We start from the raw sequence: 26,515 nt of genomic DNA, 5'->3' as shown, positions 1-26,515 counted from the left end.
ATTCTTTGGTTATAGAAGTTTGTAATAACACTTTTGGCCCATCAGCGGTCCATAGGCTGTTTAAGGGGTTAAAAAGTCTAATGCTACCGTTCTATTACCTCACCTAACTTTAGTAGCCTGGTCTTGTTTTGTTTTTTTACCTCAGACACTTCAGAAAACTTTAGAAAGGGCAGTAAGCTCTTACAATTGTGAGGAATTAGTGTGTAGTAGCATTGCTTATGCCTACACTCCAGCATTTGTCACACAGCTTCAGGGGCCTTTTGGTTGTGGGTTCAATCCTTTCTCCCGTCTGTCATGTCTGTAAGGAATTTGGTGCGTTTACCTTGAGTCCATGTGGGTCTCCTTCAGATACTCTGGTTTCCTTCCTCCCGGAAGCACACATCATAGCACACATTCGCTAAAGCTAAATTGCCCCCACTGCGAGTGTGGTACCCTGTGATTGATTGGCTTCCTGTCCAGGGGTATTCCTGCCTTGTAGCCAATGATTCTGAGAAGGTCCAGGACCCGCTGTGACGCTGACCAGGAAGAAGCACCAAAATATGAATGGACCATTTCATAAAAATGTACAAATATTGCCTGGACCTGGGCCATTGCCCTGGGTCAGAAAATCTAGTGTACCCTTAAAACTAATTCATGGTATATGATAACCCTTAACCTCTTAAACTCTTCGAAACCATCGGTAGTTTGGGCTGTTTTCCCCACCGCTAACTAACTTAGGAACATATCAGCTACTTTGCATTGCTTTGCATGTAGTTACTGATTAGTAATTCTTAGTGTGTAATAAAAGCCATAGAGCATTAAGGGGTAAGGACCTGGGTGTACCTTTGAGGATACATTTACAATGTTTGTACCCTTAAGGGCCAAAAATGCACCTATACACTACCCCTTCTTTCTGACAGTGCATGACTATCTTCAGAATATGAAAAACCGAAGTTTCTGTAATGCTGGGTTTACCTCTGAGAAGCCTTTTCTTGCTTCCACATGTGAAAGACAGGAAATAAAGGTTTGTATTAATCAATCCAAGCATTAGACGGCACATCTGCGTCCATTCTTTAATGACAGGCTCTGATTTTTACCATTTTATAAGCAAGAAAGACAAGAACATGACAGAAGGATGTGTTTTCTATCCACAAACCAAGACCACACACACACAACAGTAACTTTTACCAGATTCAAACCATAATACAACATCCCTCCATCAGTTTAGTATGTCTACTTTCTGCCTTCCCTAAAGGCTGAACTTCCCGAGAGGTTTCCCGGAGGAATTCTCTTTCATGACCACATTCCGCATGATCAAGAACACAGTCAACAAGGTGTGGAACCTGTGGCAGGTGGTGGACGAAGATGGTCTGAAGCAGGCCGGTATGCGGCTGAACGGAGACCAGCAGGCCCTGGAGTTCTTCCTGACCACCATGGACGGGGACCTGCAGACGGTCACTTTCCCAGGCCTTTCCGTGCTCTTCAACACCAAGTGGCACAAAGTGATGATCGGCGTGGAGAGCGAGCTGGTCACCCTCTATGTGGACTGCCAGCCCGTCGACCAGAAGCCCATAAAGAGCAAAGGCTACGTCAACACTGAAGGAGACACGCTGATCGGGAGACTGGACACAGATCCAAACACCTCTGTCGTGGTAAGAATCAGGGACACCAGATGTGGCCCAAAAACAACACTCTTGATTTTAAGGTGAAAGAGAAAAAAATACAAGGATTCACAAGAGATTGGAGTGTTTCTAATAAAGTGGCCAGTGAGTGAACTTACTAGATAGGTGCGTCTAATGAACTGGCCATGAGTGGAAGTAGGAGGCAAGTGTTTCTAATAAAGTGGCCAGTCAGTAAAAACACTAGATAGGTGGTTCTAATGAAGTGGCCAGTGAGTGGAAGCACAAGGTAGGTGTTTCTAATAAAGTGGCCAGTGAGTAGAAGCACAAGGTAGGTGTTTCTAATAAAGTGGCCATGAGTGGAAGTAGGAGGTAGGTGTTTCTAATAAAGTGGCCAGTGAGTGGAAGTGCAAAGTATGTGTTTCTAAAAACGTTGCAGTACAAAGTAGGTGTTTCCAATAAAGTGGCCAGTGAGTGTGTATTCACTATTATCAGCCAAAATATCAGTCAAAACTGTTGGCATCGTTGCTTTAAAGCAACAGCTGTGATTACGTAAAAGAAAAGAACATCTTTATGTATAATAAATGTCGTGTTTGTTTGTTGTATCCTAGTTTGAGCTGCAGTGGATGCTGATTCACTGTGACCCAAAGAGAGCTCAGAGAGAGAGCTGCACTGAACTTCCCCTGTCTGAGGTAATCACACCATCATCTGTTTAGGTCACTATTTGTTTAGGTCACTGTCCGTCAATGTAACAGATCAATAGTAGAGTTCATTTGCATTTTGATTACCTTGTTATAGACTAATCACCTCAACTAGCTAACTGAACAGATTGGTCTACCTGTGTGTTTTTGTTGCAGGGCTGTTCCATATATGATGTAAATGGCTACTAATAATTAACTATTATACACATACAGTTCATGTCATTATGGGCGGTAATGTGCAAAAGTCTTTACTGAGTTACTGCTCAAAGCGTTGTGTCTCAGCACTGAGTATGTTTTTACTTGTAAACTGTGCAAAGCAGAATTCCCACATTGTGGAAAATCGTTTAGGCACACATTTCTTACCTGCTTGAAACCCTAGGTGAAGCAAAAGTACCAAATAAACTCAAATGAGTAAGTTTAGATAAGCAACGAGTCACTGGTATGCTTACAAATATAGAACAGATGTTAATGAAGCTGCTGCAGCCCATCTCTGTCTTTTAGGCATCTCAAAGAGCGCACTTTAAGGCCTTTGCCCTCCAAATGTCAGTAAATCCATTAGAATTCATGTACAGCTGATGATATCTTGCACACCAAAGTTCAAGCTGAAGAGCTTGGAGGACTGAACGATGGGAGAGATGGATGAGCATACACTTAGCCAGCTGCACCACTTTGAGGCCTTAACACTCACACCATGACAGCCATAACATTAAACTGCCTCCTGCCTAATATTGTGATGGTTACCCTTGTGCTGCCCAGACATCACTGACTCGTCAGGGTATGGACTCCACAAGACCCCCGAAGGTGTCCATTGTTATCTATATTTTAGAAGTCCTTTAAGTTGTGAGGTGGGGTCTCTATAAGCATTCAGTGAGCCTTGGATGGTAGCGCTGGTTCACAGGTTGTACATTTTTAGAGCACTTTTGGTAGGTACTGACCACTGCACCCTACAAAACCTGCCTCATGGAGATGTTCTGACCCAGTCGTCTAACCTTCACAGTTTGACTCTTGTCAAAGTGTCTACCCTAACCCTAACCTTCCAAGACCCATGAAGCTAGCCAACTGCATCTTTTTGAACTGGACAACTGTCATTGGACAGCTGAAGGACTTGTCCTACCCATCATGGCCCAATGACCGAGCAAATACTTAGCAGGCTGCACCACTTGGGAGCCTTTAACTAGAACTTTTAACAAATGTAATTTAATGGATTAGCTTGTTTTCGTCATGAATGACACTCCAAAAGAAGGTTTTATATGAGGTCCAGTGATAGTCCAGTGAGAGTAAAATGTTCAGTGTCCTAAATAAAGGCAGTGAAAGGTTCTGTTCTTAGCTGCATCCATATTCTAACATGGACCTTTATTTCCTGTCTGCTCTCCTTCATTCCACTGATCTGTATGTCATGTGCTCAGTAAATAGACTGGCAGAGCTGAGTAGCTAATTGATAGCCACATGGCTATCAGATCAGGCAGAATCAAGGGAAGTAGGCAGGAAAGGACGATTCACTGAACAGAGGCTGTCCATTTACTTTTCGAAAATGGAAAGTAGGCTTCCCAGTGCATTGGTTAGATGCAGAAAAAGGCTGTCTGAATATGTTTATGTGTTATTTATTTGCACTGCGTGTGCTGGGATGAGCCTAAATGGCCTTCAGGCCATGCAGCCTGTAGACCCATCCCACTTTTATATCTACAAAGATCTTAGTTGGTTAGTGGTCCCCAGCCCATTTTGTATTTACTCTGATGTCAATGTTCATTGCTTACTGTCTGGATGAATAGCTTTCCATATTATTTTCTCAGGTGACCTTTGCACAGTACTGTACCTTATATGACCAATATCATCTCTTCATGTTTACAGATACTGTCTTTATGGCTCATTGCAAGCTTTAATGTTAGCCATTGCTACTGTTCTAGTTGAAAGGCTCTAAAGGCTTCACTAGCATTCGAAGCAAAATTTACATTCCCTCTTTTGTTGCTGGCAAATCACTGCTGTAGTTTTGAACATGTGTTGCTTTATTTCTGATTCTGCTGGTGAGGTGTCGGGTGGCGTTTTCACTAACTCTGCAATGATTTTCTATTTTTCTCCCTGTGCTTCTTCAGATGTATGCCAATGCTGAGGTATTTCATTTATTTCTATTCACTTGACTTTTTTTTTTAAGCGAATAATCTACTCCAATGCTTTATTGCTTAATTGGCCTCATTGCTTTCTGCTATACTCACTGCGTTCTCCAATTACCACAGAGTGACAGGTAACTAAAAGGAAAATAGTCCTAAACATCCATTTCTCATTATTATTTTTTTTGTTATTAGCAAATGCCTTCAGCTTTCAAAATAAGACCCAGAGTTACAGGGCAAAATGAATATCCAGACTAATGATTGTTGGATTGTAATTGCTCTATTCAAAAGACAAACACCTTCCATTACAGTGCCACATCGTTTTGGCATTTGTAGAAAGCACGCTAGCATATAGGCACCCTTGGCTTGCTTTCAGCACAAGTTAATAAAGCGAAGCTGGAGGCAGCACTTTGCAGGTGATAGTTTGCGGTTAGTTCTTCATTATGTCCCTGGTCGTACCATTCAGGCTGCCCCTTAAGGGGTTATGAGGAACAGATTATATAGTTATTGATTTTGGGTCGTTTCTGAAGAAAAGCGTTTCCAAGCAGCTGTAACGAAAAGCCTCTGGCTCTTTTGGAATACAGAGGACATTGCATTTAGATAGAAAGCTCACAGACAGCAAGAACCCTGCTTTGGAAACCTGACCATAGGAACTGGATTAATGACCATCTAGTTCAAATTTGAGACCCTGTAAAAAGGAATTCCATCAGTATGAAATGATTAATTGTAGAGAAACTTACCAACTCTGATATCTTTACAGTGGTGGTGGATGGACCCAGGTTCCCCCATGACTACCAAACAAATATAGCCACTTTATGTACCATGCAATCCACCAGTGAAGCTACCACCACCATGTGTCTTCTGAGTTTATGTGTAAAATTGATGATGGTAAAATAATGACACATCTAAACAAATAAGGTCTCTTTGGGGACTATTTGACCATATCGTGCACATGCCCCTCTCGAAAGCTGGTTAATCTTTGTGAGAATATAGCACACATTAAATGTAAATGAAATGGCTTTAAGAGTCCTCGATTGTAGGCACACTGTTAAATTATAAGATCCTTGAGGAACTTTTGGAGGTTCTTCAGTTTGCACCATAAGAGGTTCCTCCACTTCTGGACAATAAAAAAGATGATAAACAACTTTATATTCATTTTGTTGTTGCGTCTTTTGTTCCACCCAGCCGGACCCAAAGCCAATCCCTGGACCTACTGGACCTCAGGGCCCTCCAGGGCCTCGGGGATCACCAGGAGAGGATGGTCGTGATGGAAGAGATGTAAGTTTTTCTTCTTAGCTCTAATTTACAGGTCTGGCTAATGTGTAGATGTGCGTTCATGCCAGTTTCCTCTTTTTCTTATTTTTAATAATGTTTGTCAAATTTTTCCAGTTTTCCTATTTTCTCAATTTGGTACTGCCAATGGACCCACCTGTTTATAACTCCCCCTAGCACTAAGAGGGTAAGGACTTAACACGTGTCCTCGGAAACATGAGAAGCCAGCCAGTGCCTCTTTTCGATCGACCACTGATGTAGCATTGCTGGCCAGCTGGTACTTCAGAGGAAAGCGCAGGGTCTCTAGCTAAAAGACACCTGTGCTGGCCGTAATTACTTAATGGTGATTGGGAGGAAAAGCGCCATCTACCCAGAGAGAGCACGGCCAATTGTGCTCTCTCTGACTCTGGCCGCTGAAGACAAAGCCGCATGGCTCAGGATTCGATTCCAACATTATGAAATAATGGCCACAGTGGTAGCGCCTAAGACCAATGAGCCACTCTGGGCCTTGTTTCTTATCGTTTTATCTTTTTATTTAGTTACTTTATTTAGTCTAGCTGAAGAACAATTTTTTCCGATCGAGTAAATGTTTCTCGTATCAGTAAACAGTAAGCAGTTATTAGAACTGCAGCAATTACTGCGTCAAATGTTAGCCTACTCTGTTACTTTGTTTACTCATGTATTGGGTATTGAGTTTCAGATCTTTCCCTTCACACTTGCCCAAATTGACACATTCTGAAAATGCATCCATGTGTGAAATCCACCTGTTGTGGGTTTATGCCAGTTTCCTTAATTTCATGGACACAGTGAGTGCTAATAGCGCCCTCTTGTGGAGAATAGACAGCTAAATATGAAAAAAATATATTTTAGTTAAAATGTAGGGCCATTTTCAATATTAACAATTCCAAATAATGTTTTTTTTTAGTTTCACACACATACAATACAAATAAAGAAAAATATTACATCTATTACATAAAAATCGTTCATCTCTTTAATCTCTAATACATCTAAATAATCTAAATGAAGAAAAATCTAAATATGTATCATGCTCTAAATATGCTTATAGCAACTCACTGATTCAGCAGAAATGGAACATTTATGGAAAATAATAAATTATTTAAATGATAAAATAGATAAGATAATCTTTTTTACTATTGTAATTTTTAATGTCATTAAAATTTAAAATTAAGGCATCCCAAAAACAACCACCTAGCAACACCATATCAATCACACAGGATGCCATAGCAGCCACTAAATATAACAACCATCTGACAACACCATATAATTTGCCTTCATCATCACATCATACACCATAGCAGCCACCAGGGATACAATATCAAGTGCCTGGGATACCATCGCAACCACCTAGCAACACTGTAGCGACCACCTAGCAATATTATAGAAACCATCTAACAATACTATATTAACTACCTGTGATACCATGGAAAATACATGGCAACACCATAGCGACCACTCTATAACAGTTTCACCCTGTTTACTACATGTGCAGCAGCAGCCTAGCAACTTCCTGAAAGGGGGAACAACTTCCTATGGCTATACCTTTCTACTTAAGATTCCCTCTTTTATACCTTTAGCACAGCCAATCAGAGATGAAGGCTCGGAAAAAAATTACCTTGAATATAATTTAGAAAGTGTTTACAGGTTGATGACTCATATGAGAAGGCGTCTTCATGAGATATCACCTAAGACTTGCGACAGTACTTCAGAAATCTGTGTCAGTCATTCGAGACACTGTGCTCCCTTCACAATCAGCATTCTGCATATGACCTTTCACACTTGCTGCTGTTCCAGCCAAACATTCACTGCAGAAAAGGCCATTGGGGTTTTTTTTGGCACTGTTATTTAAGCCTCTGCCCTGTTCTCATTATTTCGCTCATTGACGTGTCTGTAACGAGCCAGAGGTAGCTGTTTTCTCCTCTCCACTCTTTTCCAGCACCTCGTTAGAGATCTGCTCTCCTGCTCTGCACAACAGCACCTGTTCATTAGAGATTTCCCTCATGCTGCACCTATGTCTAGTCTGTCTGATTGGCTTTCACACTGTGTCGTTTGTTTCTTGCTTTTGTTCCAGGGTCTTCCAGGCACCCCAGGAATTCCAGGTGCATCTGTGAGTAGGAACACATCTTCCAGCATAACAATAAGTGAGGCAGATGTTTAAATGCTTACAGGGACATAACCACAGTGGTACAACCTGAAACAGCACACAAGCTCACAGAACATTACACTGTTTCCTGAATGAATGAATGTATATAACACTGATTATAGTTATACTTTCAGCATTAGCAAAAAAATTACACACTTTTTTTTAAGGTTTATTAAGATCTTGTTCAATAAAGCTTGACATAGACATTCACTATGGCCCTTATTAGTAGATAATTAGTAGATAAGGCCTGTTTTGTGAACATGACTAATAATTGCATTATTAGTATACTAATACTAATGCACAATAACACATAACACATTATATACCACCCTGTTATGCTAATTATTCAGTGCTGTTCAACCTGTAATTAGTGATTAGTAGAAACTATAGCACTAAATGTCCATTACACAGCATGCAGGCTGGGCAGATGTTAGTTCGACCCTTTTTAATAACCAAACACTGATGAACTCTTGGAACTACTGATATAATAGAGACTGTGTTTTTCAACCAAATTACCATGAATATACATGAAAAATTGGGATGCAAACTTATTTAGTGCTTTTATGTCTTTAATTAGTAATAAGTAGAGCCTCACTGTAGAATATGGAACATGTATTAATGTGTAAGTAACTGATAAACTAAATTTTAGCCTAAAACCTGATAATCTTATACAATAAAAACAGCCACTGCCTAGATCACACATATATCAAAGCCCTGCCCATTTATACACTATTGACATTAACATGTAAGTTAGGTAATATTTCATGCTCAAACAACTTTCATAACAGGGTGGTTATACAAACAAATGTAATTATTAGTAATGACCAAATAACAGAACTCTAGTTATTTATTAATATATTGTTGATGTCATGCAAAAACCTTATATCTCCAAAACAGCAACTTTACAGGAGAAGGAAAAACCTTAACTTTTATGTATTTTATTCAAGGCCTTTTTGGGGCATCTCAATTGGTCCATTGATCGAGTCATTCATCAAGATGTTACAATACAGAACAACTGCCAGAATCCCATTATGTCAAAAATGTCAGAAATTGAGATACAGGGTTTTTGTTTGACAGTTTTTGTTTAAGCTGTGGAGCAGTAGAACTGTGTTATCTGGAATGATAGTTGTTGCTCCTTCCGGTACTTTTAGGATGAGGTGGTTGGTGATCATCCAACATCCTGACCTCACTAACGCTCTTGTTGCTGCAATCAAATCCTCATGGCAATGCTCCAAAAGTAGAAAGTCTTCCCTGGACAGTAGAGACAGCTATTTCAACAAAGGCAGGATAAACTCTTTTTAATAGCCATTAATAATTAATTTTAAAAAATAGGAGCAGGTGTCCCAATACTTTTGTCCATATAGTTCTTATGGGAAAATCAATATTATTAGTGACTCACATCAGTAATTAGTGTGAACACATCCTGAACTCCTCCATTTGTGAAATCAACACCCTCAAGTGCACATGTCACAAATGACAGCAGAAAACACCATATTTGCAGGACCACAGTGACATGGTCAGACTGCACCTTGGTCCAGTTTAGAACCAGCAGGCTGCCTCTCTGTGTACTGCTGGGGATGCGGCGGAGAGCAGGAGAGTGTCTCTAATTGATTTAGCATTGACCCGCCGTGCTGCAGCGTATCTAAGCAACGACAGCGGCCGATGCTGCTCTGTGATAAAGCTGTTTTTGTTTTATTTGTGTGTGTGTGTGTGTGTGTGTGTGTGTGTGTGTGTGTGTGTGTATCTGTGTGTTGTAGGGCAGCAAAGGAGAGCCGGGAGAGATCGGCCTGCCGGGCCAGAGAGGCTTACCAGGGCTTCCAGGATCAGTTGTAAGTGCCAAGATGCTATCACAGCCCACATACTCTGTGTGTGTGTGTGTGTGTGTGTGTGTGTGTGTGTGTGTGTGTGTGTGTGTGTGTGTGTTGGGTTTCACTCTTTGTGATGTCCTTAACAACTGTGAGATGATTAACACATGGACATTTAGTAGCTGTGGGAACATCTGACTGAACACAGTATTTGAAATTATATGTTCTTATATGGTATGTACATACACTCTGTGTCCAAATGTTTGTGGACACCCCTTTTAACAAATGCACTCAGTTACTTTAAGTTGCACCCATTGCACCCATTGAAAATACACACACACACACACACACACACACACACACACACACACACACACACACACAGCTTGTGTAGTCCCTGTAGAGAAGTATTGCCAACATCCAACATCCTGATTTCACTAATGTCCTTGATGCTGAATGCAATCAAATTCTCACAGAAATACTCCAGAATCAAGTAGAAAGTCTTCTTCCCTGGACAGTAGAGACAGTTACAGAAGAAGGATAATCTATTTTTATACCCTTGATTTTGGAAGAAACAACCAATACTTTTGTCCATATAGTTTATATGTATGTATATATTGATATACTGCTAAAATGTATGTTGGCCAATACAGTCTAGGCTTTGACATGTATTTGAAATCTGTATTTTTCCGTGTATCAGATGTCAGTGTGGGCAGAGATGCACTTCTGCACATTACAACACTGTTTATCAGTTTACCTGTTCGTTGTAACATATTGGGAACAATACACCATAAATGGGCAGATTTATAAACAACACCGGCAGATTTACAGTAGTGTTAAAAGGAAAACTTGTTGGGCCCTGAGAGGTCCAGCAGAATCAGGCGCTGTCACTATGACCAGAGGATTGCTAGTTTAAGCCATGGTCCTGCTGCTAGCTGCTAACAATTGGCCTTGCTCTCTCCAAGATGGGTAGATGGTATTTTCACTGGCTGTCACTGTCTGCTGGCGATGCATCACAGTGTTTTCCTCCGAGCGCGTTGGTTGACTAGTGATGTTGCATTAATTAAATAAATAATTATTATATATAATTATATAATTATTATATATTATAAATAATTCAATAATTATAATTGCTACATAATTCAGAGATTCAGAGATTTCCATTGAGTCCAAAAGTAGAGTACCACTGTATATTCAAGCTTTTACAATACGATTAAGAAATGAAATGCAGAATAAAAAAAAACATAAATTGTGGAGAAAAGAGATTTAATACCTTAATCAAAGCCCATTTCTTCATTTCAGTTGGCTTGTTGTATCATGACACCATATGACTGATGTTTTCTGTTCAGGGGCCAATGGGACCGATGGGGCCACGGGGGCCAGTGGGAGAGAGGGTAAGAGCACTGATCACAAACAATATTCTTTACTTGTTTACCACACTGTAATTCCTGTGTACTCAGTGTGTGTTCTGAATCCAGGGTCTGCAAGGTTTTCCAGGACCAGCTGGACCTTCAGTAAGTCTTCATCTTTTGTAGAGACTCTCCCAAACATATAAACCCACATACATACACCCAGGTGTATCCCCAGATCTCTGAATAACTGTTTACGCTTTTAGTATTTGAAGTCTTTGATAATCATAAAAAAACAACCAAAATACTGTCATAATTAGCATCAGTTTCATAGACCCTAACATAGAGCCCTGTGGGACTCCACAGGATATGCTAAGCCATCACCATAGATTTCATAGTACTTTCTGCGCTATGATTAATAGCAGAATAAAAAATGTTAGGTTCAGAAGGTTAACCAATCCTGTTGTTTATGTAACATTATTATTATTAATATTATTATTGTTATTTTCATGTTGATTGTCACATAATATTGCCTCAAAAACATTTTTTTTAATTGTTTAAATGATCAGGTCCATGTTATGCTAGAAAGGTCAATCAAACATTTTTCAAACATTGTTTCATAATGTGAGCAATACAGGGCTAAGAATAGCTTTTCTGCACTGTCCATTATTTGGTGATGTGTACTTTCAATCAATTTCTGCGATTTCAACACTGTCACACTGACTTTCTGAGCGTGACTCATCTGTTTGCTTATGTTGTTTTTCTTTTTCCAGGGACCTGAGACTGTTGGACCCCCTGTATGTAGATGATTCTCACCTCGCATCACTCTCATATTCATTCATCATAACCTAAAGAGCAGCTGGTGTTTTAAACATACAAGCTAAAAAATGCGATTTTGATATGACAGCAATGTCTCTGTTTTTACTCTCATCTTTCAGGGACCTCCTGGAAAGCCTGGTATCCCAGGAGATGAGGGCAACATCGGCCCTGAGGTCAGTGCCTTCAAACCAAGCATCACTTATAAATAACATTTGGATAGATGTACATACTGTCTCTCAGACATTACCAGCTTTTCAGAATGTTTTTCTTGCAAGTGATCATGTTTTCTTTGTTGGTTTACAGTAACTCAGGATATTGACCCTTAGAGCCCCACAAAGTTATATATTGATCAGCAGAAGTCCATCATAGACATAGACAGATTTGGTCAAATGTATTACATTGTTGAGATGTTACCTGAAAAGGCAAGTGCTGAATAGTTTCTCTAAAACTTATGACTGACCTTCAAAAAACAATATTAAAACAAAATATTATAACTAAACTAAAACTAAAACAAAAACAATAGTAAATCAATAAAAAATCAAATAAAAAATACAATTATAAAATGATATGGACAACACAAATTCAAAATGAAATGAAAGTATTCTGCAATATTTTAAAAGTAAGTACAATAAAATAATATTGAAATTAATAAAATAATAAAGTTAATAATAGAACAGAAATGTAGTGAATTGATCAGTAATTAAATGTAAATATAAAATAAACTAAATAAATAATAGTGATTGTAAATAAAACAGCCAAATACCAAGAGCATAGTTTTATAAAACACTGAAATAAACTGATTTTAGGTTTACATTCAAAGATGTGAATTTCTTTTAGTTCCTCTCACCTCTACAGAAAGGCTGTTTCAGTGATTTGGTACATAATTAAAACATTGGCCTTTAAAACACATTTCCCTTTGTTTTGGGTTTATTCATCACTTACTGGAATAAGTGTTGAAATCTTGTATCCACTTCATTAGCAGGAAAAAGGCATGTGTAGACTCCAAAATTGTTCCCTAGATCTTTTCTTAAAACCCTAAAAAGGCACTTACATGTGATGTCTTTCACCAGATTTTAACCATTGATACTTTTAGATTTTAGTCAGAATGTGTACACTGAGCTTAAAAATAAAGGGAGCACAAATGCTCTTAAGGATAGCTCTAGGCTAGAATGGTATCAGACTTTTCAGGTGTTTATACCACCTGTGTGACACCAGAGACTGACTGATTGATTGATTGATTTTAAAAATAGGAAAAGAAAAATAAACTTCAGGCAAAAGTTATTCTTCATACAGATGGATGCCACTTTAATTAACATGAAAAATACAGTATTAGGAGTTTCAGAAAACAGCCCAAAAATTCAGTAAAGCTCAAGTTGCCCCAAATCTGTATCAATCATTGCTGCACTACCAAAATGCTGTTTTTTACGTAGAATGTTTTTGTATCTGATTTTCTGACAGGGACCCCCTGGACCAAGAGGAACCAATGGTCTTCCAGGACCTCCAGGCCCACCTGGACCTCCTGGCCTCCCAGTAAGAAAAACTCTTAGCTCATTTTAGATCATTCCAGTGCTTGAACACAGTCTGTTGTAGCCTAATGCCAACAAAGTTAGTCAAATTGCTTCAAAAGTAGTTTCAGAATTCAGAAAATCAGATTGACAATTTTTACTATTAGCAAAGACAGGTTCGGTGTCCCAATCTGATCCAGTGGATCGGGAGCAGGGCTGATCCAGGCATATTTGAATTGATTGGGCATTGGCTATTTTACCGCAAACCAGTTCAAAGTCTTTGATTTAGTGTTCAGAGCACCATCTGGTGTCTTTAAGGCTCCATTAATGAACATTAATGCCCAGCCGGCAGCAGTGCAGAAGTTCTCAGAAGGTAAATAAAGGAGTTTAGAGGCTATTTTACAATGGAACATACCATAATATCTGAACCTTTATAAAACTGTCAGTGAAACGCTTAGTTTTACCAGCGGGAGAACCACTCACCATTCTTTGTTTTTATACCAGCACTAAAGAGCCAGTTCAGAACCGAGTGGAGGCTAATGCTAATACACATACACACACACACACACCAAACCCCAAATCACAGCAGATTCACCCACTATAAACCAGTTATTACACACCAGATGACCAACAACAACAGAGTGTGTACCGCTACACACCACACACACACACAGGAAGTGTGCTGACTGCAGTGTTTTAAAGAAACTAGGAGCTGATTGGGAGATTAAGAGAATGTAAATGTGTAAAATTACACTATCTGTCCAAATATTTGTAGACACCCTTTCTAATGAATGCATTCCACTACTTTAAGTTGCACCAATTGCTGACAAATGCATACATACACACAGCTTGTCTAGTCCCTGAGAGGGGCTAGAGGGGTATAAAGCCCCTCCAGCATTGAGCTGCGGAGCCGTGGAACTGTGTTCTCTGCAATGATGTATGGTTCTCCATCCAGTACTTTTGGGATGAGCTATGGAGTTGGGGGTGAGGTGGAGGGTGGTGATCATCCAACAGCCTAACTTGCTCCAAAAATCTAGTTAAAAGCCTTCTTCACTGGACAGTAGAGACAGTTACTCCAACAAAAGCAGGATGAACTCTTTTTAATTTAATACTTTTTCATTTCGGGAGAAACAGGTGTCCCAATACTTCTTTTTTTTATTGTGGACCACAATACAGAGTTTACGTTTTGTATATTGCAATATATTTTTATACTGTGGCGTAAAATGTAGTTTTTTTTTAATCAAATTTAGGACAACCCATCTGCATGAAATCTGAGTAAAAGAAAAAGTAGTCAGAACACTGGGATCTGAAGACAGAGCACAACACTGCCATCTAGTGGTCAGAGTTCAAACACAACACAAAATGAATCATAGTCTGCCACCAATCTATGCATGTACTTATTAAAAAATGATATTGTAATTTTTTTAATCAATACAGTATTACAAAACTGCATGAGCCTTCTTATCCTGTTAGCGTTGTAGCTTCAGTGCAAAACTAAATAAGCAGACACCAAGCATGTCTGGACTGGTAGACTACATTGAGGGTGAGAGGGGAATGTTGTATAATTTATTTTTTGCCTGATATAACTCCTTTAAGATTGTAGAGCCATGCCCTGCAGAATAAGGCCACATTATCATAGCTGAGCCTGTTCCAAAATACTGGTTGATTCATTACTTTGGTTGAACAGTCTTACTTTAGTTATTCATTACTTTTTCATAGCTTTGAGAAGGGATAGATGTAGGGAAAAGCTAAGGTAAAGATAAGCCTAAGCCTGAAAATTTCTCTGTGCTGTTATGGGGTGATAGTAATTCTGTAAGGTGTATGGAGGAACTGTGGGTGTGCATTTCTGTGTATTCATGCATATCATGTTAAATGCATGTGTTTCACTTTATATTTAGGTATTAACCATTCATTTATTTGTATGTTTATAAACATGTATTTCTGCTGTGTATGCTGTAACTGTTTTCTGCTGTGTCTAAGTCTGCTGTAACTGTTCTCTGCTGTGTCTGAGTTTGCTGTAACTGTTCTCTGCTGTGTCTGAGTCTGCTTTAACTGTTATCTGCTTTGTCTGTGTCTGCTGTAACTGTTCTCTGCTGTGTCTGCTGTAACTGTTATCTGCTGTGTCTGCTGTAACTGTTCTTTGCTTTGTCTGTGTCTGCTGTAACTGTTCTCTGCTGTGTCTGCTGTAACTGTTCTCTGCTTTGTCTGTGTCTGCTGTAACTATTCTCTGCTTTGTCTGTGTCTGCTGTAACTGTTCTCTGCTTTGTCTGAGTCTGCTGTTACTGTTCTCTGCTGTGTTTGCTGTAACTGTTTTCTGCTGTGTTTGATGTAACTGTTCTCTGCTGTGTCTGTCTGCTATAAATGTTCACTGCTGTGTCTGTCTGCTGTAACTGTTTACTGCTGTGTCTGAGTCTGCTGTGACTGTTCTCTGCTATGTCTATGTCTGCTGTAACTGTTCTCTGCTGTGTCTGCTGTAACTGTTCTCTGCTGTGTCTGTCTGCTGTAACTGTTCATTGCTGTGTCTGAGTCTGCTGTAACTGTTCTCTGCTGTGTCTGTGTCTGCTGTAACTGTTCTCTGCTGTAACTGTTCTCTGCTGTGTCTTTGTCTGCTGTAACTGTTCACTGCTGTGTCTACTGTAGCTGTTCTCTGCTGTGTCTGTGTCTGCTGTAACTGTTCACTGCTGTGTCTGCTGTAATTGTTCTCTGCTGTGTTTGTGTCAGCTGTAACTGTATTGTTGTAACTGTACTGCTGTAACTCTGCTGTGGTTTGACTGCTGTAACTATGCTGCCTTAACTCTGATGTGTGTTTATCTGCTGTAACTACTGAAACTGTGTTGTGTTTATAACTGCTGAACTTGTGTTATGTTTGTGTCTGCTGTGACTGTGCTGCTTTAACTGTGCCTATAGGGGCCTGGTGGTGCTGGGAATCCTGAAGGAAGCGGGGAGACTGTGAGTGCTTCTTGCCTTTAATTTTCTTTTTTTATTAAAAAAAAACAGCAGCTGAACCTGCCTGAAATCTACTCCAGTTTAAACCTTAGTTAAATGCTGTTATTCACATAAAACACACACACAGCTTATCTAGTCCCAACTCTCTGGAGGAGATAAACCTAAACCTATTGGCACCATGCCTAATGCAAGGTGAGGGCTAGAAGGATATAAAGCCCCCAGCATGACACTGCGGAGCAGTGGACTATGGAATATTGGTGCTCCAACCCTTACTTTTAGGATGAGTTGGGGAAGATGTTGGGTGGTAATTGTCATGAAACATCCTGACCTCACTAATGCGCTTTTCAATGAATGCAATCAAATGCTTACAGCAATGTTCCAAAATCTAGTTAATAGCCTTCTTCATAGTAGATAGACAGTAGATATAGTTACTCCCCCAAGGGCAGGATGAACTCTTTTTTTAACATTTCTGAAGAAACAATGAATGAGCAGGTGTCCCAATACTTTTGTCCATATAGGATATGCGTATATATTCTTACAATGACTTTGAACGTGGCTTAGCCGATCCATTTTTAGAACCATAATCTTAACAAAAATTGTGCTACAAAGGAGTTTCTTTGGGAGATGCTATAGAGGAACTACTTGTGGTCCCATAAGGGATAATATAAAAATAAAATATTAATTATTACAGTCACACTGTCATATCACAAACATGGTTCTTTATGCAACTGAGAGAGACATTACTGAAAGAACCATTTGTAGGACTGTCACTGTTAAGAGTGTGCTGTTTTACAACACTGATGTCTGATTTCACTGAAAACTGACCCTAGATCAGTCCGTTTTACATGCTCAATTCCAGTGCTGAGAGATAAAGCTCATACTCATTTATTTAAGAGGGGGGAGTGCCCTTCAGTGTATTTGTCAGCTTTTATGACCTCTTCCTTAGTAGAACACGTCTGATGTGTGTATCTGTGTGTGTCACAGCAGTGTCAGACAATGTGTCCGGCTGGACCTCAGGGACTTCCGGGACTGCCAGGCATGAAGGTAGGAGTTTAAGGTTGAAGGACAGTAAACGATACGTGTTTACAGCACTGTGCAGCACAGTCTGTAATTGTGCACCTGTACAGTAACCTATAAGGTAAATGTCTCTAATAAAGTGGCCAGTAAGTAGAAGTATAAGGTATGTGTTTCTAATAGTGTGGTCAGTGAAAAGAAGTACAATGTAGGGGGTTCTAATAAAGTCAATTGCAGTACCACTGCTTTACATATCCTCTCTGAAAGTGTGTACTGATTGTTTACTGTTGTTGTTCAGGGACACAGGGGACTCCCTGGTGTGGACGGGCTGCCAGGTGCTGTGGGTGAAAAGGTAAAATAGGAAGTTTTACATCCCTGCAGAAAAATATGCAAAGAGATGTTATCTATTCTAAAAGCTCTAATAGCATAAATGAATGCTATCAGAGCTTCATTCTGGATATTAATGTTATTAGAGCTTCATTCTGGTTATTAATGTTATTAGAGCTTCATTCTGGTTATTAATGTTATTAGAATTAAATTCTGCATATTAATGATATTAGAGCTTAGTTCTGGATATTAATGTTACTAGAGCTTAATTCTGGATATTAATATTATTAGAGCTTCATTCTGGATATTAATATTATTAGAGCTTCATACTGGATTTTAATGCTATTAGAGCTTCATTCTGGATATTAATGATATTAGAGCTTCATTCTAGATATTAATGTTATTAGAACTTCATTCTGGATATTAATGTTTAGAGCTTCATTCTGGATATTTATGTTATTAGAACTTCATACTGGATATGAATGTTATTAGAGCTTCATTCTGGATATAAATGTTATTAGAGCTTCATTCTGGATTTTTAAGTTATTAGAACTTCATACTGGATTTTAATGTTATTAGAGCTTCATTCTGGATATTACTGTTATTAGAACTTCATACTGGATATGAATGCTATTAGAGCTTCATTCTGGATTTTTATGTTATTAGAACTTCATACTGGATTTTAATGTTATTAGAGCTTCATTCTGGATATTAATGTTATTAGAGCTTCATTCTGGATATTATTGTTATTAGAACTTTATTCTGGATATTATTTATATTTATTTGTTGTTCCTACTGATTATCTGACAGCTGTGAGGTTGAACAGGACGAGAAGATAAGAATCCTTTTATACAGTTATCTAAAACCAAATGGGTTTTATATTATTTATCCAGTGATGCTAAACATCTAAACTATGCACAGGGCTATGGCGTATGATAGTGCTATGACAGTATCAGTCTTTTGAACTTCAGAACAGAGAGAAGTAGATGTCCGATGTTCTGAAGTTGTCCGATATTCTTCTTTTTTTATTTAATTCAAAGGGAGATCCAGGAGTGGTAGGAGAGCCAGGACCCCCTGGACGTCCTGGAGAGGATGTAAGGAATTTGCTGTTCCATTTTTGTCAAAGACACTTCAGCTTTTATTCTTATTTGCTCCTGTCTGAATCAAAGTGATGTTATATTTCTTATAGTTCCTTATTGTAGTAAATATTGCCTTCCTTTCTTTCACGCCCCAATTTCACACCTAACAGGGTCAAAGAGGGCCTATTGGTTACCCTGGAGACCATGGTGATAAGGGAGATCGGGTAAGAGATTCAGGGAATGTCTGAGAATGTATTTTGTCATTGTATCTAGTCAGAAAGGAACCTTCAGGGAAAGCCTAATGATTTCTGTAAAGAAAATACATTTTTTATTTTGTCATTGTATCTAGTCAGAAAGGAACCTTCAGGGAAAGCCTAATGATTTCTGTAAAGAAAATACATTTTTGCTTTATTTTTATTTTCAGAACACTCAAGATGTATGTATTTAAACCCTGCAAGTACTGTGCTAATTAGTTTATAGCTTAAAATTTAATAGCTTCAATAGTATTTAAACTAGCACTCAGTAGCAATAAAGCAACCCGATCTGCTCTCTGTAGCACTAGCAAACCAATCAGCACACAATAGCAATAATGTAAACCAATCAGCAGTAAGTCGCACTAGTGCAGACCAATCAGTACTCAGTAGCACTAGTGCAAACCAACCGCTACTCAGTACCACTAGCAAGAACCAATCAGCACTCAGTAGCACTGACGAAAACCAATCAGCACTCAGTAGCACTGACGAAAACCAATCAGCACTCAGTAGCACTGGTGAAAACCAATCAGCACTTAGTAGCACTAGCCAAAACCAATCAGCACTCAGTAGCACTGACAAAAACCAATCAGCCCTCAGTAGCACTGGTGAAAACCAATCAGCACTTAGTAGCACTAGAAAAAACCAATCAGCACTCAGTAGCACTAACAAAAACCAATCAGCACTCAGTAGCACTGACAAAAACCAATCCGCCCTCAGTAGCACTGGTGAAAACCAATCAGCACTCAGTAGCACTGACAAAAAACAATCAGCACTCAGTAGCACTGGCGAAAACCAATCAGCACTCAGTAGCACTGACAAAAAACAATCAGCACTCAGTAGCACTGGCGAAAACCAATCAGCACTCAGTAGCACTGGCGAAAACCAATCAGCACACAGTAGCAGTATTGCTAACACTTCAGTAGGCAGAGCTTGCTGGTTTGTTTTGAGGTCATTTAATGATGTCAGTTGCATGTAGCAACAATCATATTGTGATTCATTAACAACCTCGTAATTCTGAGTATCCAGAGAGGATTTCCTGACATTGACCAACTACAGAATGACACACAGCTCCAGTTTATGAGATTAAGAGAACATATGCACTTTACAAAATGCTAATAGTGCTACCATTGAATAACTTGTAGTGAGGACCAGTTAGCACAATCACGTCTGCTGTGTCTGACATTTATTTTTAGCTATCTAAGCATTTTTTTAAAGTGACATGCACTTTTATGAGCAGTGTGTACTGTCGAGCAGGCATTAGAGACCCATCAGACCAGAGAAATGCTAAATCAGCAGTAATGCAGGCCCTGTTCAATATGTAACAGAATTAATTACATCTGTTTAAAACTCTATACAGCAGGCGTGTGAAGACTGGTGACTGAACAGAGCAATTCAGCAGGAGTGTGTGTGTGTGTGTACAGTAAAGTCAGTAATAATTTTAGTGATAAAAATGTTATTTACTTCAGCCGAGTTGCAGTTTAATGTCCCAACATGATTTATTAATTATGAACATTAGAGTAGGTGTGGGCTGGCCACTGAGAAGCTCAGGGATTTTCTTGATGAGCATGTTATTTAAGGGGGGGGGCGGTTGTTCTTACCAACCCTGAAAATTAGCCAGTGCTTGTTGAAAGTATCTAGTACTCAGCCAGTTTGTGTCCAGCCAGCACTCGTTAAAAGTATCTAGTACTCAGGAAGTTAGTATCTAGCCAGCACTCATTAAAAGTATCTAGTGCTCAGGAAAGTAGTATATAGCCAGTGCTCGTTAAAAATATCTAGTACACAGCCAGTTAGTGTCTAGCCAGCACTTATTAAAAGTATCTAGTACCTAGGCAGTTAGTGTCTAGACAGCACTCATTAAAAGTATCTAGTACTCAGGAAGTCAATATGTAGCCAGCGCTTGTTAAAATTATCTAGCACTCAGGAAGTCAGTATCTAGCCAGCGCTTGTTAAAATTATCTGGCACTCAGGAAGTCAGTATTTAGCCAGCGCTTGTTAAAAGTATCTAGCACTCAGGAAGTCAGTATCTAGCCAGCGCTTGTTAAAAGTATCTAGCACTCAGAAAGTCAGTATCTAGCCAGCGCTTGTTAAAAAAGTATCTAGCACTCAGAAAGTCAGTATCTAGCCAGTGTATGACTAGAACAAATGAAACCCCAAATACAGACTAACATGTTGCTCTCCCTTCTCTCTCATTTCAGGGTCCTCCAGGTTTCAATGGTATTCCCGGACCCACCGGACCACCAGGAGCTCCAGTAAGTGTGCAGAGTTTCATTGATTGGATCAAACAGATGCTGTCCTGCTGCATTAGCATCTAGGTTAGTTTCGACCTCATGTGGTATTTATGAGCAGAATGGACAGCTGTGGTCAGAGCTCTATGGTCAGATGGCCTTTCAGAATGCACGGTGCTCCAAGTCACTTTTGGCCTGCTGAAATATTGTATGCTATGTAAAGGTTACATGTTCTCAGGTAAAGTTAAATAGGGTCAGTGTTAGTAATGTAACGGATCACAAAATCACAGTTTGTAAGTCAGGGATCAGATACTTTTTCAGTACTCTTTCCATATCAACTTTATTATTGATATGGCCTGTTTGTGAGGTAAAAGTAAAAGTTAATAGTGCAGTTCGTCATTTTGAGGTCAACAGGAGGCATTTGTGCTTGTCAAACATCAAGGATAGATGACAGCCAAAACTGAAAAGATCTGACGAACAAAAGCTGAACAAAAAGTTCTTAGATCAGACGAGAGTAAAGATGTGTAAACATTGGTGAGGTGGTTGGACAGTGTAGTGATGGTGCCTGTGCTCAATATGTTGCCTTATAGCTCTTGTGGCTCAGTGCTTCCAAACCGTTAGCGTGACAGACAGCTGCTCAGTCTGTGTGTTTTCACTGCAGCTCTGTGTCCAGATTTATGGTTAAACTTTGGCAATTAATCCACAGTTCACATCTGTGCGGATCACAGATTAGTCGTAATCTGTTATAGCACTAGGCAGTGTTACAGAGCAGAATCTGACTCAGCCTCAGCCTCATCTGACTGAAATAATATTATAAAGTCAGTCATAAAATGTGCATACCTGTTGGTGTGTATGTGATGTGCTGTGATGTGTGTGTTTGTAAAAGGGTGTTGAAGGAATCCGAGGACGTGACGGACATCCTGGGCCTAAGGGTGATGATGTAAGTGCTTTTTTAGTCCCTTTGTCTCTATGGTTTCATAATAGAGAATGTGAGTGTCTGTGGTGTGGAAAACAATTATCATCGCTGTCACACAAAAAACACATATCTCTAAAAAAGACTTTACAAGACACGGAAAAACCTTCTTAAGTTTTAATGGAAGTCAGTTTTTAAAGATTTTATTCCAAGTCATTATTTTGGAATATTTCTATTGGTCCATTTGGAAATTTGGACAGAAAATAAAGGGCAACTGCCAGATTCGCATTATATAAAAAAAATAAAAACAGTAAAAAAATAGAGATATGAGGGAAGTAACATCACATGATGGGAAGACATCAGTAACAGTATCGCTCCTGCCACATGACATTGACATAACCATGCCATAAACATGTTATGGCAGATGTTATGTGCTGTCGTGACAAATCATGTCCAGTAATATAACAATGTCATGTTACCATTACCAGTAACCATCAGGATGGATACTACAGTGTTTTCATTAGTCAAATGTTGCAAATTTCATAAAAATGCTAGCTCTCTGGACTGCTTATACACTGGAAAAAGCAGAAAAGCAATTGTAGCAACAGTTTGCTAATCCACAACCAAGATAACGCTAACCTTGCAAAGGGGTTTATGGCCATGCAGATCTAAAAAGATGTATTTGGTGGACAGAACTTTTGAAGGAGCACAGAGGGGTGTGTTCTCGTTGCTGTTGAGTGAAAAAAATGTTTGTTTTTGCTATTCTCAAATATACATTTCCAAATTAGTAAAATCTAATTCATCAAAACGTTTGTAGACAAAATGTCTTTCAAAAATATAATGCAGAAAAGTATCAAGGGGCTTGGGCCTTCTAGCTCAAAGCAGAAGCTGTTCAACACTTCAGCCCAAGTCCTCAGAGGTCCCTCCTGCCTTCAGTCAGTCATATAGTTTCTTTTCACACTACAAACCATATGTTGAAGATTTTGCAGAGGTCTTTTTATTAAGTGTGTTGTCTGTATTACAGGGTGCAGCTGGTCCTTCGGGTCAAAGAGGTGCCACAGGACCCAAAGGTGAAACTGTGAGTAAAAAAAATACTGTGTGATTCAGACACTGACGCCTGCGGTAGATTTAACTGTGAGAACTGGTGAGAAATGATCAAACATGATGTACAATGTTTGTACTGATAATGAGGATGATAAATGAATGTTGGTGATGATGAAAATCCATTGGTTGTAGGGTGAGCCAGGTAAAAATGGAGAAGATGGTGCTGCAGGTCTTCCAGGAGAGAAAGTAAGTCATAGTCTCATCTTCTTTTAGTGTGAACAGCTTAATCATTTAATCATATTATTTCTTTAATATACACTACAGTGACATTAAATATACTGTATATATAGGAAAATGGTCAGTCTAAGTCACTTAGAGAAAGAAATGGCTACACGAATGGGCCAGAGCATCTCCAAAACATTAGGCAGGTCTTATGGGGATTTTTGTGGTATGCAGTGGTGTCAGTACCTACCAAAAGTGCTCCCACGAAGGGCAACTAGTCAACCGGTGACAGAGCCAATGGTGCCCAAAGCTCATTGATGCTAATGGAGGCTCCCCCTCACAACTTACAAGACTTACAGCGTTAACTTAAAACATTAGTCTTGGTGCCAGATACCACAAGACGCATTCAGAGGTCAGAGCTAATGTTGTGGCTGATGAGTGTATTTGTTCATGTACATTTTGTAAAGGAGGTTGATGGCTGTAATAGACTGACATGAATTGTGACAGACGTGCTTATTTAGGGACCGGTACTTAAGTTGATGCCCAGAACAAGAGACAGTCTGGAAGTCTGGTAGCAAGTGCTTTTACGTCTGAGTAAAGATGGGAATATAGACTCTGTTTGTGTGTAACAGGGAGAACCTGGACTGCCTGGATCTGTTGGAATCAGAGGCATTGTGGGAATCCCGGTAAGTATATGACTGGGTCTGAGTCTATGTATGTGTGTGTGTGCTTGTGTGTGTGTGTGTGTGTGTGTGTTCAGGAGGCCCTTGTAATGATATAAAGGCTGATGTAAAGGATTTGTAATGTATTACAACATGTACATTTAAAGTAAATCTAACAGAAAATGAAGACTACTGAAAGTAGTAATGCTGGATTCATCTGAAAATATTATAATAAAATTATAAAGTCAATCCCACATCTGCAGCCACCTCATTGTGGCACAAAGCATTTACAGCGTCGTTCATCATATGCAAGCATGGGGGTGGTGTTTGGCTTTTAAATCATCTTTTAATCCAAGATTTGTTTCACACTAAAAGTAAATGTGTTCAGTTCATTCTCAGGGTGCACCAGACTGCATGATACACAGACAACTTACCATAGTGCAGTTACTGGAAATGGCTGCATGTTCAGGAACACTTACTTCATTGGTGTCTTTCCACCGGATCTTCATCTAGATCTCACAGGAGGATCATCAATGTGATCACTTGAACATGCTCCAGTAGTGCTGTAATTGCTGTAAATTGCTGTAAATTGCTGGTGGTTGGTGTGGCGCAACAGATAACACCACTACCTGCCACTGAGCCACCACGCCATGTGGGAGACTGGGGTTCGATTCCCGGTCTGGGTAACTGTGCTGCGCTACACCAATAAGAGGATAAAAAAAGGATAAAGGATAAAGGTGCACGTATTCGTCACTGTACAGTGTGGACTGTACAGCGAAATGTGTCCTCCGCATTTAACCCATCTGGTAGTGAACACACACTCACACACACACACGTGTTAGGGGCAGTGAGTACACACACACACCCAGAGCGGTGGGCAGCCAACTCCAGCGCCCGGGGAGCAGAGAGGGTAAAGGGCCTTGCTCAAGGGCCCAACAGTGGCAGCTTGCCGAGCCCGGGAATCGAACCCACAACCCTGTTATCGATATCCCGGCGCTCTAACCGCTGAGCCACCACTGCCCCAGAGTTCTTGGGAAAGACTCCTAACACTACACTGGCCCACCTCTGTAATACGAGTAACCTTGTAAGTCGCTCTGAATAAGAGCGTCTGCTAAAAAATGCCATAAATGTAATGTAAATGTAAATTGTAAAATGTGAGGAAATGTTTGTCTTGTATCCAAAATACAGGGTTTGCCAGGAAAGCAAGGAATTGTGGGACCAGTTGGTCAAAAGGTGAGCACTATTTAACTGAACAGGTTATGATCTCAGAAAGTTAATCACTGGATCACAGCTGCACATATACCCACCGATAATTTGAATGTGAATGACCAAGACATGGCACATGATGTTTACTTGCCTGTGTGTGTTACAGGGTGAAGCTGGAGCTGAAGGTCCTGTAGGTCCAGTTGGTATCCCTGGTAAACCAGTAAGTTTGAAACTTCTTAATAGTGATTTAAAATAACACTGTAATAGACAGGACAGGTTGATTCACCAAATGATTAATGATTGCTTTATTGGAATATCTCAAACATTAACAAATGTATCAATGCTCCCATATTTGATTATGCTCCCAATAATTATCTCTAGATGCTTAAAGTAATACAAATCTGTCCTGTGAAACTCTGTGAGTTGATTCTCAAGAGCATTAAGGTGAGGCTTAAGGATGTGTTTAGTAATGTGAATGAAGATTACAGTTGGGCCAGGGTTGCAGTTTGGGATAGTTCAAGTGAATTTAATAGATACAGTGTCCATTTTAACGTAAGTTTGATGCAAGGTCATCATCTAGAAAGCATCTCTCCGACCACATTGGTTATCCAAGTGAAGTGTGACCTTATACAGTGGGGAAAAAAAAGTATTTAGTCAGTCACCAATTGTGCAAGTTCTCCCACTTAAAAAGATGAGAGAGGCCTGTAATTGACATCACAGGTAGACTTGAACCATGAGAGATAAAATAAGAAAAGAAAAATTCAGAAAATCACATTGTCTGATTTTTAAAGAATTTATTTGCAAATAATGGTGGAAAATAAGTATTTGGTCAATAACAAAAGTTCATCTCAATACTTTGTTATATATCCTTTGTTGGCAATGACAGAGGTCAAACGTTTTCTGTAAGTTTTCACAAGGTTGGCACACACCGTTGCTGGAATGTTGGCCCATTCCTCCATGCAGATCTCCTCTAGAGCAGTGATTTTTTGGGGCAGTCGGCGGGCAACACAGACTTTCAACTCCCTCCAACGGTTTTCTATGGGGTTGAGATCTGGAGACTGGCTGGGCCACTCCAGGACCTTGAAATGCTTCTTACGAAGCCATTCCTTTGTTGCCCTGGCAGTGTGCTTGGGATCATTGTCATGCTGAAAGACCCAGCCATGTTTCATCTTCAATGCCCTTGCTGATAGAAGGAGGTTTGCACTCAAAATCTCACAATACATGGCCCCATTCATTCTTTCATGTACACGGACCAGTCGTCCTAGTTCCTTTGCAGAGAAACAGCTCCAAAGCATGATGTTGCCACCC

The 26,515-nt window shown here is 39.6% G+C and overlaps 1 protein-coding gene across 1 annotated transcript in view; it reads left to right on the top strand.

Annotated features, from left to right (window-relative positions):
• LOC140549003 (uncharacterized) overlaps positions 1–26,515 on the top strand; it is a 52,259-nt gene that overhangs the window by 13,803 nt on the left and 11,941 nt on the right. Inside the window, exons 5-27 of the mRNA XM_072672206.1 lie at positions 1,235–1,631; positions 2,210–2,290; positions 4,390–4,407; positions 5,590–5,682; positions 7,766–7,801; positions 9,595–9,666; positions 10,992–11,036; positions 11,121–11,156; positions 11,765–11,788; positions 11,930–11,983; positions 13,269–13,340; positions 16,223–16,264; positions 17,249–17,305; positions 17,574–17,627; positions 18,643–18,696; positions 18,852–18,905; positions 21,131–21,184; positions 22,047–22,100; positions 23,098–23,151; positions 23,310–23,363; positions 23,972–24,025; positions 25,190–25,234; positions 25,374–25,427. Of these exons, the coding sequence (XP_072528307.1) occupies positions 1,235–1,631; positions 2,210–2,290; positions 4,390–4,407; positions 5,590–5,682; positions 7,766–7,801; positions 9,595–9,666; positions 10,992–11,036; positions 11,121–11,156; positions 11,765–11,788; positions 11,930–11,983; positions 13,269–13,340; positions 16,223–16,264; positions 17,249–17,305; positions 17,574–17,627; positions 18,643–18,696; positions 18,852–18,905; positions 21,131–21,184; positions 22,047–22,100; positions 23,098–23,151; positions 23,310–23,363; positions 23,972–24,025; positions 25,190–25,234; positions 25,374–25,427 (1,558 nt within the window). The remainder of the gene's footprint in view (positions 1–1,234; positions 1,632–2,209; positions 2,291–4,389; positions 4,408–5,589; positions 5,683–7,765; positions 7,802–9,594; positions 9,667–10,991; positions 11,037–11,120; positions 11,157–11,764; positions 11,789–11,929; positions 11,984–13,268; positions 13,341–16,222; positions 16,265–17,248; positions 17,306–17,573; positions 17,628–18,642; positions 18,697–18,851; positions 18,906–21,130; positions 21,185–22,046; positions 22,101–23,097; positions 23,152–23,309; positions 23,364–23,971; positions 24,026–25,189; positions 25,235–25,373; positions 25,428–26,515) is intronic.

The sequence above is a fragment of the Salminus brasiliensis genome, chromosome 2 (assembly GCF_030463535.1).
Source record: "Salminus brasiliensis chromosome 2, fSalBra1.hap2, whole genome shotgun sequence".
Taxonomy (NCBI): Eukaryota; Metazoa; Chordata; class Actinopteri; order Characiformes; family Bryconidae; genus Salminus; species Salminus brasiliensis.
Note: the sequence above shows the minus strand (reverse complement) of the source record. Positions and strands in the feature narration are given on the sequence as shown.